At 33.4% G+C, this 18,278-nt stretch overlaps 1 protein-coding gene across 1 annotated transcript; it reads left to right on the top strand.

The window, feature by feature from the left end:
• Positions 1-2,982: 2,982 nt before the first annotated feature.
• Positions 2,983-15,899, top strand: LOC113495792 (sodium/potassium/calcium exchanger 3-like). The gene is made up of 11 exons (XM_026874736.1): positions 2,983-3,762; positions 3,834-3,955; positions 4,331-4,433; positions 7,740-7,927; positions 10,505-10,652; positions 10,970-11,071; positions 11,237-11,341; positions 12,743-12,958; positions 14,018-14,119; positions 14,348-14,469; positions 15,094-15,899. The coding sequence occupies exons 1-11, from the start codon at positions 3,615-3,617 to the stop codon at positions 15,304-15,306; spliced, it is 1,569 nt and encodes a 522-aa protein (XP_026730537.1). The 5' UTR covers positions 2,983-3,614; the 3' UTR covers positions 15,307-15,899.
• The last annotated feature ends 2,379 nt before the right edge of the window (positions 15,900-18,278 follow it).

An 18,278-nucleotide genomic window follows, 5' to 3' on the forward strand; every position in this document is an offset into this window, starting at 1 on the left:
AATACTTGATAGGGATGTCAACAGTAGTGACTATTTCCGTGTGCTTTCATACTGTTTCCTGAATTGATAAACGTTCACTTCCTTCTAGTTGTAATCTTACTACAATTACTACGTGTACTATGAGCTCTTGGGGGGTGGAGGATGCATTGAAGCGAGACGGCGAGACGGCTGCACGTAGCTGCGTCTCACGTATGTGCGGATGATGATAAGAGATAGGATAACTTTCAACGGTATTTCGTTCATACTTTTATAACCTTATGCATTGCTTCGTGTTTTTTTTTATAATTGACAAGGACAACTGGAATTGAAAGTATTTTGAAAGATCTCGGAAATAATTTCACACATTATTTTAGATTCGTTCCTTTCTTTTAAATTATAAGTATGTTACATAATATGTACGTCGATTTGGGGAATATCCTCTCCCTATACATGGTGATTTTTTAGTCGTCTTACAAAAGTATCCCACGTAATGTTTATGTATCCGACGTAAAATACCCCTAGGCGCGATTATTATTTTTTTATCATCAACTAAGATAATAAGTACGAAGAAAAATTAAACAAGAGAAATTTGAAATATATCCTTATGGTACATCGATCTATTGACTGTAAATCCTAAACTTCGAATTTTTATATGCACGTTTGTTTTACCGAATAATTTTACTTCTATATATTTCTCTAACTGTATTTCTCAGCACAGATGTCTTAATTAATCAGTCAATCTTTAAGCCTATGTGATAGGCGGATTACCGAGTGTTGTAGCGCCTATATCCAAACATCTCAATGATGTTACTTAAATGAAGTTAGGTTTAATTAGGCTTAGAAACCTACCCCGAATCTCCCCGAAATTATCAAAATATAATTGTTTATTATTAACAACAACTAATAAGTTGAATAACTGAAACAAATACTAGTAACTTAAATAAGTCTATTGTTTTATTGAATTGTTTTAGTGAATCGCAACAAACGCACTGTAAAAAATAGTTTATTTTTTGCCGATTTATTAACTTATTATATCCATTTGTTTTCAGCGATATTTTTACGATACACGATGTATTAGTTCGATAGAATTTTATATGTATTTTCAAATCATCAATTAATTGACAAAAATTAATACGTAGTAAAGGAAGTAAAACTTATTTTACTCTCACTATTGTCTAACAAATGATGAGCATAAGAATTTAATTTCAGTTTCTACCAATCTCATAATCTTCTAAACCTAACCAACTCAAACCGAAAATCGTGCAAACTTTTAAACATTTATTAGCAGTTAATATTTATGTACCTAAGTTTAGTAAACAAATGTTGACTTTATTCAGGGACCAATTCGGGATTAGAGTGGCTATGGTGTCAGGCGGCCATGATTGAGGCATGTGTGGTTAGGTAAGCCCGGTAGCGATAGCAACAGTAAAAGTGAAACTGTGGGAGCGAGATAGCAGACTGCATTGCCTGCGGTAGCGTAGCACGGCATCTCGCTTCTGCATCTGATAGTATTAGGTTAAGGTGTGTTAAGGCCAGGGTACACAGTTTGTCTCATTTGACACCCTATCAGTATCGATAAAGTTTGTTATTGACAGGCTACGCGTACTACGCGATGTCTCGATCGTCCGAGCAAACAGTGGAAACTTACTTACCTACCTGTTTCGAGTGTTTACATTTTAATCCACGGATTACAATGTAATGGAATATTTTTATCCAAGTTAGTGTTGTATTAATTGTTTACTACACGTTAAACCTTGAAAGAGATTAGTTTGTTTATCTATATGCGCAACTAGAAAATAAATAGAATATTATTAGAAACTGAGTTGTGTTTATTGATATTGTCTTTAAGATTTTTTCGTGGATTACTCGTACTCGTTCTGATTCATCATATCTTACTTTTTAAAAGCTATTAAAAAGGTCGTAAGTACCTTTGTATTTTTTAGGAAAGGAAAAACAACAAACACTTTGAACAATAATAATTATATTGAGGTATTTAGACAGCCTCTCATAACCTCTCAATACCAGGATTCGCTAGATTAACGCTTTAATTTTATCAGTAATCTATAGTGCTTTGGAAAATCACTAAAGATTACAAATCTACTCAGCAATACCAACTGCTCAAATATTATTTGAGGTTTAGTCAATTAGTTATCTAGTTATCAAGATATATAACAATAATATAACATAATTGTAGTTATCAAAGTAACATGAGTTAGTAATGAAAAAAATCCACCATTGACAAAAATATAATTTCAATGTTAAATCCACCAAACCGTTTGGGCAGCAAGGAAAAGTTACAACACACAGACATTTGAAATAAGAGAAAATTTAAATAGTAAGTAGGTAGCAATATTTAATATCTACACTATCGCAAAAACCTAACAAAATGATCTAAATAAATCAACTCAGGATAGCATCAAAATCCAGAAAGAAAATACGTGAGCCTAGACTGTTTCCATCGTTTCTCCGATCAAGCTATTTCCTGCGATTTTCCCCCATTTTATCATCATAAATAATACATCAATAATTCAAAACACCTCAATGATATCCATATCTACACATTTTTTTGATTCTTACTCAAATTACAAGGACTGGCCTGACGAAAGTCGATTACCGTAATCCCATATCTTTATATTTTTACTGCAACTACTGTCGATTAGATTGTCTGTTAAAAACTCCAAACAACGCCTAATAATCAGCTGTAAGCTGTAAAAATGATTCAGTATATCCATTAGATTACAGTTAAAACGTGATCTTAACGGTGTAGTATATTAAATTGAATTCCTAGTAAATAAACTTTAGATGCACAATTTAAAATTTGAAATAAAGCTTCTAATATTTAATTTCTTCAAACTTGTTCGCCTTGTTCTGCCTTTGAAGCACTTCCAAGTATTTTAATTCGAATCCCATTTCTTTGTGCTAAACGAGTTCTTATAAGTTGAATGAAATCAAAGTCTGCAAAGTTCTCAACTTAGTCCTGTTTGTTTTGAAATTAATCCTCCACTGAAATAGAAGTACCTCTAGTTTTAGAAAACATACAGAAATTCATGTTTGAATACTCGAACATGCGCTTAATAATGTAATAAGTTTTATAGATATTCCGTGCGCAAGGCCCGAGAGTGTTAACTTTATAACGTTAGCTCCATACATTGTACGCTTTGTTTTCTCTTCCAATATTGACAGCACTGCCGTCTGTACGTACTTATAAAAGTTATCTAATTAACATTACCACATGCAAGCAAAGAAATATAAAATAATCTAGCTATAGATTAGATGTAGTCATCAAAAGAGCCTATTTTATTTACATTGACATCGATAAGAACGATACGAATGTGTACAGAGTACATTATTAGTAATAGTAATATTTTATTGATAAATCATTTATTTTCATCAAGGGCCGCAAGAAATCACCGTGTGCAGTAACTTTCCGACGACTGGTGCAGCTACACGTCTATGTTTACCTAAGTACATCCACACGAGATAGATTCATCACTAAAACTGTTCGGCACTATCACAGTTCGACACTGCACCTCAATATTTCGGTTCAACTTTACAAATTCAAATTCAGTTTCCGAATAACGGTGTTCGCGTTTCAAATAATTAAGTTTTAGTCGTTCTATTTTGTTTATTTCTAAATGGCAAACATGTTAATAAGGACTAGACGGTACAAGTGCTACAAGGAAGCTGCGATCTTAAGAGTGATTTTGTTTTTGGGGATACCCTCGTTTTATTTATTATTTCTTAGTGATAATACAGGACAAGAACATTTTGATGTGGCACCAGGTAAATGTGTAGGTTCAGTTGCTTCAAGTTGTGAGATGAAGTTTGTTTTTCTAATATTTTGTGGTATTCAGGTAATGAGCCTTTTGTGTCACGTAAACTGCTCGGAGTCGTCGAGCGAGCCGAGCAGAACTGCACTCACGCAGCCATTTTGGAATTCCCTCCGGACGGCCTGTCTAGATATCAAAGGCAACATGTAAGCGTTATTTTAATTTGTTTATACTGATGCGCCATTAATAAAATTACAAGAAATTTTAATAAATTTAAAGCGATAGTTTCTTGATATTCATGTTGTTGCAAAACAATAGACAATTATAGCTTGAATTTTAAACTATTCACTACATATTTTTTATAAAGACTGAAATGTTACACAAATTAATTTCCCGAAATTGCACTGCAATAATCCTTAAAGTCAACTCATTATTGTACCGAAAACATATCTCAATTATTATTTCAAACTATATAATTCAATGTAAATCCTTTATTGTAATTTGCGTGTTTCGTGAATGGTCTTACATAGTACTTAGAACAATACCTATGTCTCGTAACCATGTCATTGTTTATATTACAGGGTTACATATTCATTCACTGCGTATTGGCAATATATTGCTTTCTGTTGCTCGGGACAGTCTGTGAGCAGTATTTCGTGCCGGCCATCGAGATGATATGCGAACGTAAGTCTTTCTTGTATAAAACTGTTAATTAATGTTAATAACAAGTGATATTTACGTATGTCTTCGTGCCAAAAGTCTATTAAATATTTATTGCCAGCTAGCAATGCGAATGTATGAATCTAATGTAATTAGTTGGTAAACATGACGGTTGTTCTTGCCCCTTTTGCAGTTACTTAACAAGAACTTAATTAAATCAATGCAAACATTTGGTATGGTATAATTTATTTATTTTAATTTTAATTTTAATGGTTTCATTCATAAAAAGGTGGAAAAGGTTTTTGATGAAATGTAAGAAAAAAGTTTTAATGCTTTACATTGAAAAAAGCAGAAAGAGCTAAAATAAAAAAGATGTTTTCGAATCAACTTACTGTACATTTAACTGTAGACAAGATACATTTTCTCGAATGGTTAAAACTCACGAGTCTCTCATTTTTTTTTTGTACTTATCTGTCGCGTAGTCTTTTTCTGTTGTACCTAATGCGAGCTGACATTTTCTTGACCCTCAAGCTTTTTTTATTTATATAACTGAAAATATTTCAGTTTTCAAAAACGCATAGATGAATCTCAATGTTTATAAAGTTGACTTGGTCGCAAGGAACGCCTACAGAGCGAACGATTTTTCAGACGAAATATAGTGATAAAGTTTTGCCTGTATATTATCTTTGATAGATACTGAAGCCTCCGTTATGACAAAGTATATTAGACACCTGTTTAATAAAATAACTTAAAAAAGTAATGTTTCTTATACAATTTATACTCTCCAATCTTACTAATATTATAACCGTGAAATTGTTATGAATGGATAGATGTTTGTCACTCTTACGAACACAAAAAAGGCGTAAATTACAGTAGGCGTAAACTGGCTGGACAGTTTTTAACGAAATTTGGTACACTGGTAGTTTATAAACTGGATAAACTCAGGATTAACCTGATTTCATATTCCCGTGGTATAATTTTCGATTAGTCTCGGGCGAAGCTGCTGCCAACAGCTAGTATAATACAATAAATATTATGACAAGCTTAAAAAAAACTAGAATCGTGACTGTTCATCGTACACTTAAATAACGGTTAAATTATAGAAATTGTTGATTGATATCACAAATAGTGTCGAACTAGTTTTGGTAAATATCATCAACAGGATTTTAAATTATTCCCTAAGGAAATTAAAAACGAAGTATATTATATTATTCTAATATGTAATTTATTAAACAACACGGCAACCAGCGTCCCCGTTCACTTGAAATAGCTCATCACAACATCCGCGCCACTGAATGAGTTGAGATAAGTATATTTGGTTGTTTCCTCGCGTGTTTCGTACGTGTCGTAGCTTCCAGATCAATTAGAGGAAGAGGTTAATCAGGCTCAAAGTCCACGTCAAACGTCGCCTTTTATGTCACGAACAAATTACATGTCAAATAATACAAAATTGTTTCTCGGATGTTCTGGAACAGGTAATGTAAGTTCTGGCTCTAAATTGCAGTTGCTAGGTAAGAAGGTAATGGGACTAAATTGTGTAAGGAGTTCGTACTGTTTTCTTGGCTGGGAGTAATCTTTGGTCACTATACTCACTATGAACAGTACTGGCAGTGAATAGATCTAAGATTGTTACAGTAGCTTGCTACGAGAAAGATCGTAAAAAATTTGAGGAAAAAAATTACTTGATTTCAGATATGTGTTTTTTTGTGTATGTGATTTTAGTGTTTAAAACTTTATTTGGTTCAGGTGATAAATAAGAAAAACCGGTCCGTGCGAATCCGACTCGCGAAACTGAAAGTTCTGCACAAATGGGTTAATGAAATACAAAAACTATGGCGACGTTGTTTTCCAATTTTGTTTTGTATGTTCAATATATTTTTTGCTATAGCGACAACAGAAATAAATAATCTGCGAAAATTTAAACTGTCTTGCTACGACGTATTAGTAATAGAGTCCCTTTTTTATCCTTTGTATTCGCAATACTTAATATTCAATTAAAACAGAACTTTACCTATATAACCTATATTTTGACCAAAAGTTCTTATTGTAATCGTCCTACTTCTACGAATACAAAGAACAGGAAAAGTGTGACTATCCCTTCCTTTTTAAGAAAGGCCTTTTGTTTAGAACCTCTTTCAAGACAAAGCTTTCCAAGTTCGGAAACACTTACACTGTCTCTGAAAAAAGAATACGACATACATTTTGCTGGCGAGTAGGTCACGGCATTAGTTGCAGAAAAATAGAACATAGGTGAAAGAACTTAATACCATAATTATTTACCGTTTAACGTTCAAAACATGGGCGAAACAATCGCGATAGATTAAAATAATGCAGTATAAAATTTTAAATACAAATTTAAAATAAACCGTTGCAATTGTCTTTTTTTGCAAAACATAGACTCTAACGACATAAAATTTCATTTTAAACGACCCTCATAAGGCGTATAAGTTTCAGTCTACTACTCACACTAATAAAACTCGTTAAGTTCTCTTTTCAAAGGACTATACTGAAAACAGAAATAAGAAAATAATACACAGCCTTTGAAAATAAATTGCCTCCGTGCTCAGCAGATACCATGCTTTGAATGTACTAAAAAGATCTACAAAACGCCCTAGGCTGGGTCTATCATATTTACGAGGGGCCATTGAACGCCTCGTCGAAATCTAATATTACGCTTCTGCTAAACATTATTTCCCCTCTTTGAGTTCACTACAAAGTCAAAGTAAAAATTTAATCAAAGTAAAGGTACACGGGATCCGTAAATAGAAAAAGAAGCATTAAACTTGTTCGGATCGATACGTCGCGTCTCGTAGCGAGACGCCTCTTGTACTGTATACTTATAAAATAAAATATTGAACACTCAATTTAGCTTCCGGCGAAGAGAAAATCTGGGCTTAAAAATATAATGAGCATCTTCTCTGTCGTCTGTTTGAAAAGATATTCATATCGCCCTCTAACACTCTGCTAGACGATGCAAATGTAAGAAACTGAGAAAAATAAAATAATTTTACGATGATTGATGTAAATGATTTTTTTTTCTATCACGAAGTCTTCGTGATAGTAAATTAGTATTTAATAAATTCCACCAAAGTTTCGTGTATCACTTGTTACAACTAACTAGCAAAATAACTTCAAGTATACCTCGAACACTATACTACACTCGAAATAGTTACAATTACAAATTAAGAATAACATGTTAAAAATGAAGCCAACTTGCAGCGTAATGATGATCAGATAAATCCTTCTCTGGATGAGAGATCAGCCAACAGTATCAAAATTTATAGGTTGGTATTTTATTAAAGAATAATTGAAACGTCTTCTGTTTCGTAGGCCTGGACATCGGGATGGACATAGCTGGAGCTACCTTCATGGCGGCTGCCAGTTCGAGCCCCGAGCTGTTCATCAACTGTGTCGGCACCTTCGTGACTGAAGGTGACCTCGGGGTCGGCGCTGTCGTCGGCTCGGCGGTCTTCAACGTGCTGGCTGTGCCTGCGTGCTGCGCTCTTGTAGCTGGCAAGGTTAGCATCACCATTAATTTCATGGATGATTGATTAATTGATTCCTTTCATCCGAGGAAATTTTTGGTGAAATCCTCATGGAATTTGGGTAAAGGAGAGGTATAAGAAGAGTTCTCTACCGGCTACAACTATCTGGATATAATATACAAACTATCTGAACATGTGAAACTTTGTCGTAGCCACAAGAACTGGATCGAAACTACCCCAATAATTCACAAAGTAGTTCCAAGGCTAATACCTACTTAAACTGTCGATATTGCGATGCTTTTCGCTGTATACTTGCGGTATACTAGGTCTTGAACAATGTGTTTGCAAAGCTATCACGAATTCGTGTTATAAAATAAACTACTGAAAAGGCATTGCTCTGATCATCCAAATTTTATAAAACATAGAAAATTCCATCAAACAGAAATGGTGCTACTTTATATGACTATCTCAGTCTTCCAAAGTTTAACATCCCAATTCTAGTGAGCCTAATAAAATTAACGACATAAGACCTTAATACGATCATCATTATCAAGAATCCTAGAACCATTTTCCACACGCACACACAATCAAGCCTACAGTTTGACCTGTTAATGAGGCTTCATTAACACCTTTAATCTACTTACTACATGGGTTACGCCTTCGATAACAGTTAAACAATTTAAAGCTTTTACTTTAGAGCTAATTACTATATCAAAATGCCGTCACTCGATTTTACGACAGGCACGGGTATTCAATGCATTGTTGTTCTTGTTTCAGCACATGTATGCTGTTATCAATTATCTATTAATACTGTACTGACACCAATGATGATACTTAAATACATATAAGTGTGCATACAAACTACATTGTATTATGTATACGAGTAGACCTTTACAAGGAAACGTAGCCATCGAGTTGTTTTAACAGTGATAGTATGAAACAAACACGTTATAAAATAACTCAATGTCGAACGTTCATTTCCGAACGTTCGGTTACAATGTTACGTGAATAGTTAGTTGCCGACGAGGAATATTATTGATTTTCGCATGACATGAACCTTGCTCAATATTGTTCCGTAATATTTTAATTTTTTAAATTGTTCTTGTTGCTATAGCATTTTGATAGCCACATTTTAACTTTAGCTGTTTTTATTAGGTACTTATATCGATTAATAAGATACAAACTTATCTATAATATGTACACTTAAACAAAAACAGCTTTTTTCCAACTAAGCATACTTAAAATAAATTTATTTTGTTTGTATAAAAGCTACATTGCCTTCATCTAAAAATATTCTCGAAAGTTAAAAGACATAGTCTCATTAAAACCGTATTAATCTTCTAATATATAAAATTCCCGTGTCACAATGTTAGTTACCGTACTCCTCCGAAACGGCTTAACCGATTTTTACCAAATTTTATATGCCTATTCTGTAGGTTTGAGAATAGAACAACATCTATTTTTCATACCCTTATGTGATGAGTGTTGCTGACACTAAAAAAATATATTTTATTTCTTGGACGAAATTGTTTGTTTTTATTTTTTTTATAATGTGGCATTAAAACTACATACAACTAGAAAAAAAATCGGCAAAACCACGTTTGCTGGGTCAGCTAGTATTTATATAAACCCTCCTTTCATCAATAGCAAATCAGGCTTTGTTTAATATAACAGTCAGATACATTCCCGAGCCTACATAAACGGATTAACAATCAGTTTATTATTAATAGATTAATCCTCGCCTGAGCAATTGTGACTCGTAAGAGGTGAATACCCGATGAATGGCAAACACATATTCCTTTGTAGTAGGTACATACATATTATACGGTAGGTGTAGTTTCCTACACTACTGATAAAGGAGGAGTCTTTTGTAGTGTGTATCTGAGATTTACACATTGATAAAACCGTTCTCTTTCAAAACGAATCAAATGGATACGAATTAGGAATAATATTTTCCAGTCTAGGGGATTTCTGTTTGATCTTCTTTAGACTTACAAATATCTAAGCACCTTATTAAATTTCGTATTTGTAGTACTTAATTTTCCAGTCTGGGGAATTTCAAGTTGAAAGTATTTTTCATATAATAAATCTTTTGATACAAAAAGCATTTCATTTAGTATCTTGTTTCTGTGTGATGTGATGCTCCAACAAGTATACATAGTCACAGACGTACAAAAAAGTGTTGCAATTTATTCTTGCCTTTCGTGGTGCTAACCGAGAGATTTCACATGACTTTTTCTTTAATATCACCTATGTGCAGACGTCGATGACCCACAACTATTTATTTTTTTAACTAAAAATTAAAAATCGTACAGTGTCATTCATGTTACAGTTAAATGTGTTTTTATATTATAATTTAGGTTTCATGCAGATCTGACTCTGTTAAAATTGGAATATCGAATTTAGGCATTAAAAAAAGCCAAGGTATTATCGTAGCCCATTTTATTTTTAAAATTTAGAACATTTTTTAAAATTCTCTATTGTCTGTACATTTTTTTTTCATTCGACTATTCGTATAATTTTCCATCGACTAATTAGTTTGAACAAAAGCGTCGCATAATTCGAGCAGGTTGATACAAGTTGCATATTGATTGGTGGTCCACCTTGCAGGTGGTGGAGCTGGACTGGTGGTCGGTGTCCCGGGATTGCGTGATGTACGCCATCGCGGTAGTGACACTCATACTCACGCTACTCGACGACGTGATTTACTGGCACGAAGCCCTCCTCCTTGTGCTAATGTACACTCTCTACATATTAGGTAAATTGTACGGATTGTATCATTACTGATTACCTTCCGACAGACGTTGGTGGTATTAATTGAATTCCCGTTCAGTGGTTTATGGATTGCTAACGATATGTTTATTTGGATCACTGATCGGGCAATCAAATTACACGCTTCATCGATTGCATATTATTTTCTTAATTACAAATGATTATGTAAAGAATTATATACTTGAAAACAATGTTTCCAATTATAAACAAACGAATGTTATATTTATTTTGGAACTATTTTCATTAACTTCTCTTCAATTTGTCGAACAATAACAGACATTTAAGACGATGCAAATTTTTCAGCAATGGTGTTCAACGGCCGTTTGGGAACCTTCTTCAAGAGCGGATGCTGTTCGTTCAAAAAACCAAAAGCATACACAGAAATATCACCATTACTCGCAAATGGTAACTTATGACAAAATGTTATAGCATTTTTTAAATTAAAAATAAATGCTTTTTCTTACATGTTATTAGATTTATATTCAAAACAAAATTACCAAAATATAATGCTCTAAGTTGTATACACATAAAATAAAATGAAGTTCGATTTTTTAAATATTTTATTCACAGAAAAACGGCACATCTTAGACGCAGCTCGCCGTATGAGCCACTCTGTGCAACACAACGATGTGGAGACCGGAATCCATATTAAAAGACACGACTCTACAGACTCAGGTCAGTTCCATTTCCTGAGACCTAGTTTCCATTTAGACTCCAGCCTAGGATGAAGGCTATCGGAAAACTATTCATATCGACTCGCCTTTATTTGTGCACCGAGTTCTGTTAGTTCAAAATCTCTGTGTTAGAAGAATACGAATATTTTATAGATTCGCTTTTAAAATTTTAAGTTTACATTATAATTAATCAAAACTGATGGATAGTCTGAGGTTTGTATTTTTGCTCGTATTTCATTGCAAACAATTAGATAATATTATATGTTTATAGTGAGATCCAAACTACGCTTGTCTCGTGGGCCTGAATGATATTAATACATCGTTTACATTAAAAATATCCTAAGACAAGGGTGTAAAGCCACATCAGAAGTCTATGTCTAATTAAAATTCTGACTATGGTTTGTAAATCAAGATACAAACAGGCTACAAATCAGACTAATTGTTTGATCATAACAAACAAAAACCTTATTAATTTTCCTTGTTTCGATAATTGAGCGATCGCCTGCTAACACACGCTTTGTCACAATATGTTTTACCAATACAGCTCTACATAGTTATTAAACAACCGGCTGTAACTGAACTTGATTAATGTTGATTAATTACTTCATAAATCGTATAGATTTCAGTTTATTTGTAGCTCCTTGTAATAGTGTTGTCAGACATAATTGTCGTTTATAATATAATACGGGGGCGGCAAAAAAATGTAAAAGCGTCTAGGCGAATTGATTTACTAAGGTTATTGAGAGACGAGAAGTGGCTTATAGAGAAATAATGAGCTAGTTATGAACAATGTATCTTAATGAGCATATTTTCAGAGAGATTTTGAATAGTGGGGTATAACAATAGGTAAGCGTAACTTTGATATGCAGGGTATGTTACAGTTACTGTAATTAATAAACATACGTTATATAATAATTAAGGTCGGCCTAAATTACGGAAACGAGGAAATAAGCTTATTTAAATTTTAGTCTACATTTTAATAGTAAATTTTTCTTGGACTTCGAATTGTTTAATTTTACATTCACACAACCATACTGTAAAATATAACCGGCCTTCTCCAAAACACGTTGAAGTTGAGTATTTGACAAAAAAAAGTGTTGTCCGTCTTACAGATTTCCAAAAAATATTGGATACGTATCTTTTCTTTCATCTCGTAAAAATGAAGGGTATACAGTGATATAAAATCTTGTATGTAATACATTTCCACATCTTAAACGCTTTCAATATTCCATGATCTGATAAATTGAAAAATACGTTTTTTTATATAGCCTGTTTTAAGATACCACTGCTTTGCAAAGGCCTCCCCCTTATATATTATTATATATCTTGCAAATTAATCTGACAGACCAGACATATATAAATTGGAAGGTTTAGTCTAAAGCCTCCTTTCCATCTCAAACAGATTCGAGTATCAGCTCGCTCTGGTCATGGCCCGGGGAGAAGGTGACGGCCTGGAAGAAGCTGCTGTGGGTGTTCACGTGGCCCATCAGCCTGGTGCTGTGGGCCACCATCCCGGACTGCCGCCGCCGCCCCAGCTTCTACCCGCTCACCTTCATCATGTGCATCACTTGGATCGGGGGAGTTTCGTATCTAGTCGCCTGGATGATCACCGTACTCGGTATTTATATTTTTGTGAATTTATATAATTTGTAACGTTTGCGTATTAAGTATTAAGCTGAAGTTTGTTTGATTTGCGAACGCTGAATACTTAGACAGTTTTACTTGAAAATTATTTAAGAATTTGATTGCTGAAACCTTGAGCAAGGTCGTGCATTTATTAACTGCATCAGAAGGCTTATTAACAGTGCGTTCTTTATTCTTCTTCTGTTTCAGTTTTATCATGTAGGTAAATATGTGTAAGTTGTGCCAAAAAATAATTCAGTGTGTCAATAAAAAAAGACTTTTCTAAAATCTTGTCCCCTTAAGATCTAATAACATAAATTAGAGACAGATCTCCAAAATTAGCATACTCTTTATACCTGAAAGTTAATTATGTTCACAGCAATAATTTGGACATATTTTCAAACGACTTCAAAAACATATTTCTTAATAATCCATGCAGCATAATTTATAATACCTATGCAACAGCAATTACAATACAACAACATTAGCTATGAATACCTAACTTTGTATCAAATCCACCCCTTGCTTGATTACCCAATCTCCATCTCTATTTGAGTAGCAATAATCATTGTTCGTGTTTGCAAGTCTGATTAGTGCGCGGCTAATATTAATTGCCAAGCTTTGGTTATTTGCCGAGCGAATTGATTGGAACTATATGTTTGCATTCAATTTGAAATGTATATTGGCGAAATGCGAGATCGTGTTAATATATATGTAAGAATATGTAGCACTGAATTATGTATAGTATTAGTAGAGAAAATGTAGAGTGCATTAACATGAATCAGTAAATTATTTTTTTCAATTTACATTCTCTAATATTAATGATATTTTCACAACAGCGGCGATTCCAAGATTCAGCGTTTTTTTTAAGTCAGCTGTATGTAAATAACACTAAGTATATATTTAATATTAATTTCGTTTCTTAAGAATACTTGTAATAAAGAATGGGTGCTGTGTAACGTAATTGGATCTTCAGAAAGAGCGACTTAGAAGCTCAATTTGAATAAATGTCTAGATTGTTTTGTATCTGATAAAATGTGTCTTTTGTTTATAGGTGACACTCTGAACGTGCCCGATAGCATAACAGGTCTGACGATCCTCGCTGCCGGCACCAGTCTGCCTGAAGCCGTCTCCAGCGTCTTAGTTACTGTACAAGGTAATGGTATAAAACTCCTTAGATATACTGCATGGAGGGAAAGTTACTATCGACGTGCGCTGATAATGAAATGCTTTTCTAATTATTCCGGCCTAGCTACATGGTAATTGAAGGATCACAAAAGCCCTTTTGGTCAATTTTGGTGCGTATTTTGTTGATTAAACTTAAGAATGAGATTAATACATATTTTTGAGTTTGTTAAAAAAGTGTTTGCTTTTCATTTATCAGGTCACGGTACAATGGGTATAAGCAACTCCATCGGATCGAACACGTTTGATATTCTGCTCTGCTTAGGACTTCCTTGGCTGATCAAATCTTTGGCGTATCCTTCAGTTCCGGGAAACCACTGGGTAAGACGAAAACACTTTATTAAGTTAACCAGAAGCAACTTTGTTGAAACAGACGTCTGAAAGAGAAAACTCTCTTTGAATTACCTGTTCAACAAAGTAAATAACATCCATAGTTAAAGCAAATTGGATTTTCTCCTAATTAAGACGACGTTAAGTAAAGGCTGTCTCTAGTCCTCTTTCATTAAAAGTGGAGAAACTATACTAACAAAGTAGGAGTCTTTGGGAATCCGATTTCCATAAATTACCTTAGTTTTTTTTTCGTCGTTTTTCAAGAGCTGTATAGTTTTGTAATTTTAAGGTAACATTTTCAAGAATACACATTCTTTGTTCTACAAGGTGCTAGCGAGATCTTCCATTTAGTAGCAAATACACTGTATTCCGTAAACCATCGTCAAATTACACTTTTTTCTATTTTTAGGATATATTTAATAAGTATTGGGATTTGGGAATTTACCCGTCGTGTTTTTGTGAAGGTAATATTCTTACTGTCCAACAGACTTTGTTTTACGTTAAAAAATATGTTTACCTTTTCATCAAAGCTAAATTGTAGAAATCTGTCTTAAGTAGACAGGAATCCAGAAACATCATGAATTTTCAGCTAACCTAAGGAATTATTTATTACAGGTCACAATCAACTCAAGCGGTCTCTCGTACAGTGCTATATCCCTATTGTCAACTTTATTCGCGTTGTACGGATGTCTGCTGCTGAACAAGTTCCAGCTGGACTGGAAGATCGGCATCACCTGCGCCCTCATATACGTCGGCTACTTAGTGCTAGCCGCTCTGATCGAAATGAACGTTTTCTTTGTTGTTAACTTACCAATTTGCCCACATTAGAAACCTAGAGAAATAGAATACCTCAGCCGTAATTTTGGAAGGCTGGATTTCAAGTTCAAATTTTTTCGATTCGTAATTAACAATCCATTTTATCAATGGATTTATTCGATGATTTTTTCTGTTGCTTTGAATTCGGTGTTCATATGAGCCCTGGCTTGTACTTACATTTAAGAAAGTTCACGAAGGATTCTGTATTCAGCTTTATACCGCAGAGGTCAATATATCTAGCTGGCCAGATTGTGTTCAGACCCCCGACACCTCTAATAAGATATGCATGGAGGCAATCTATAGTTTGTTTTCAAGGCTTGTTTGCGCATTGCATGGAGTTTTATTTCTAGTACTTAAATATTTTAAGTAGCAAGTAATATAATGGAATCGTAGGTTAAGTAGATTAAGATAATTTCTCGAATATCTTTATAAATTGTCAATTTACAGAAATGCATATATTTTTAATGCATGTGCATTATGGAATTCATGGTACTTAACTATGTTCTTTGTGTACACCTTCATGCCATAATTATTGTTCCGGGAATTGGATATCAAACGTATAATTTGATTACTGTGTGAAAAGAAAAGAAAGAAAATTATTTGAAGAAATACGATAATAAATATAATACTTTTACGTTATTGTATAGCTTCTGTTCATTAAGTATCCGTTACAGTACGTTAATCTAATGATCTATCTGTATCCTAGTTTCCTCCCCTCTGTACCCAGTGACTTTACGTGCTCGGCGTGTCAATATAATGCTTGTTACGCTCTACAGTATGTGTTAAAGATCGGAGATAATTGCAGGTTTATCGACTAATTGGGTTTTTTATAGTTATTTGGCTCATCAACAATTGTGTACACGTAAATTATCACATTAGATTTGAGTAATACAGTATATCCTAGTATATAGACACCGTCAGTTCAATTTCAAAAAAATATGAGTTTCGTATTTTTTATTTATTACATTGACATTGATGCAAACAGTGAGTTCAAATCTTGTATGACGTCACTTGCCTGTACCAATCGATGTAACACTAGAAACACGTTATAACATCCCACTACTTTCACTCAGCGCCATCTAGTCTCGAACGCAGCAATGCTTGTATTGTGAGTACTAGGCAACTGGCTACATATTATATATTTCAAAATACACAACTTTCGGGTTAATTTTACGAATTTACAGTTTGATATTGTTATTCAAGTATTTCTTTTTTAACTTTCTTGAATATAATTGGTTAAACGAGTACAAAATAACATATTTTTTAAATTATTTCCATACTTTTCAGATTCATATTTTACTGCTGTACACTACTTACAACAGTAGCAAACTGTTTAATAGAGCGTAACACTATGATCACTTCCATTGCCAAGAAGGTGTCGTTACAAATTTTGTTCAGCTCATTTTTAACTTTATTCAAAAATACCACTTATTCCTCCCTACACAAAATGCCTTTTTACATAAATGATTTAATTCACGTTGAATTATAAATCGACATTCACAACTTAACGTGGGCAAGGTATTATTTATTTACCAAAAATGCTACTAAATCTTTAGATTTTCTTGTATTATGAAATATCCTGTTTGTATATCCTTCATATTACAGTAAAAGGTGACTTCAGCAGGTACCAATATTATATTCGTCCAATTGTGTTTAAATTAGTCGATAACACTCATTTTAAGTCACTGCAAGAGCTTCTAAGACCGTGATTTAAGATGCTTAAAAACTCTGTCATTTTTTTGTCTAATAAAGAGGTTTGAAACATTTTGCAAACATGCTGAACTATAGACTTAATTTAACTTTGATTCATCTTGGAAAGTGTTAGAGCAAATTTTGTGGAGTCTACAAATGCGTAGTAACAATTCGTATTTGTCCTGCAAACTTCTGAAAAAAAAACGCACGCAACGTATCGCTAACTTTATCTAAACTCATATTAACTCAAGTAGGTTGGAGTTGGAAGGCAAGGTTAAAATAACAACACTACTTTAAAATGTACTTATCAATGAACATATTAACATTATTTTCCTAATCGCCACGAAATCTATTCGTATAGACAAATATGCCAACATAATATAGGTAATACCTACCTTTATATATAACAAACATTATGATAATATATTACATCTATCACTTGAAGAACAAAACCTATATTTTATTCTAATATTCTAGTTCTCGATTACGCACAAATAATACCAGTATTATTTCAGAATTTAAACTGTTAAGTTTGTTCGTTTTAAGTTATTGTAATTCTTTTAATTATATCAATAAAATCAAGTGTTTTTATTTTTATATTCAATCTAATTCGTGACACAGAATATTGTGTTTTGTAATCGTCCTAATTAAATTGCCATATACCTAAAATGTCGTGCGAACGTTCTCATAAAGTTGCCGACAAAAACTCGCTTTCACTGCGCATCGCAAGTATTTAGTGACAATGTTATTGTCTTTATGAGAGCACATTACTCCGCCAAAACAATACAATGCGATCGTAATAAATTAATTTGGTATAGTGTCATCAGAAATAAAAGCTTGATTGATTTTATTATTGTTGTTTTAATTTATTATCTCAGTACTTCTTACACAGCTCTTAAGCTGATAAGAGAACATAAAGATGTTAAGATGACGAGCAATGTTAATTGTTAGAAATTTGACTTAAAATGTGTTCTTATTTTCGTAGTAAAAAAGCTTACGGCTCCGTTTAAATATCTCATGACGTCACTGTTGTGTCGTGACCTCTTTAGGCGGAAAAAATTCTTTCCTCATGAACCGAACCCCTTTTTCCTGAAAAGTTTTCACCCTATCGACGAAGTTGTGCAAAGTTTCCGCTTTGGTTACCTAATTACCTACCCGAAACAGTAAACAGAGAAATTATATATACTCTACACAACAAATTCAAAAGTTTTTATTTCAAATTGGCCGTTTTTCAGGCACTTTTTAAATGTTAGAAAATGGCTCTACGTGCACGGTTCCAAAATGTAATTCCT

The sequence above is a fragment of the Trichoplusia ni genome, chromosome 7 (assembly GCF_003590095.1).
Source record: "Trichoplusia ni isolate ovarian cell line Hi5 chromosome 7, tn1, whole genome shotgun sequence".
NCBI classification, from domain to species: domain Eukaryota; kingdom Metazoa; phylum Arthropoda; class Insecta; order Lepidoptera; family Noctuidae; genus Trichoplusia; species Trichoplusia ni.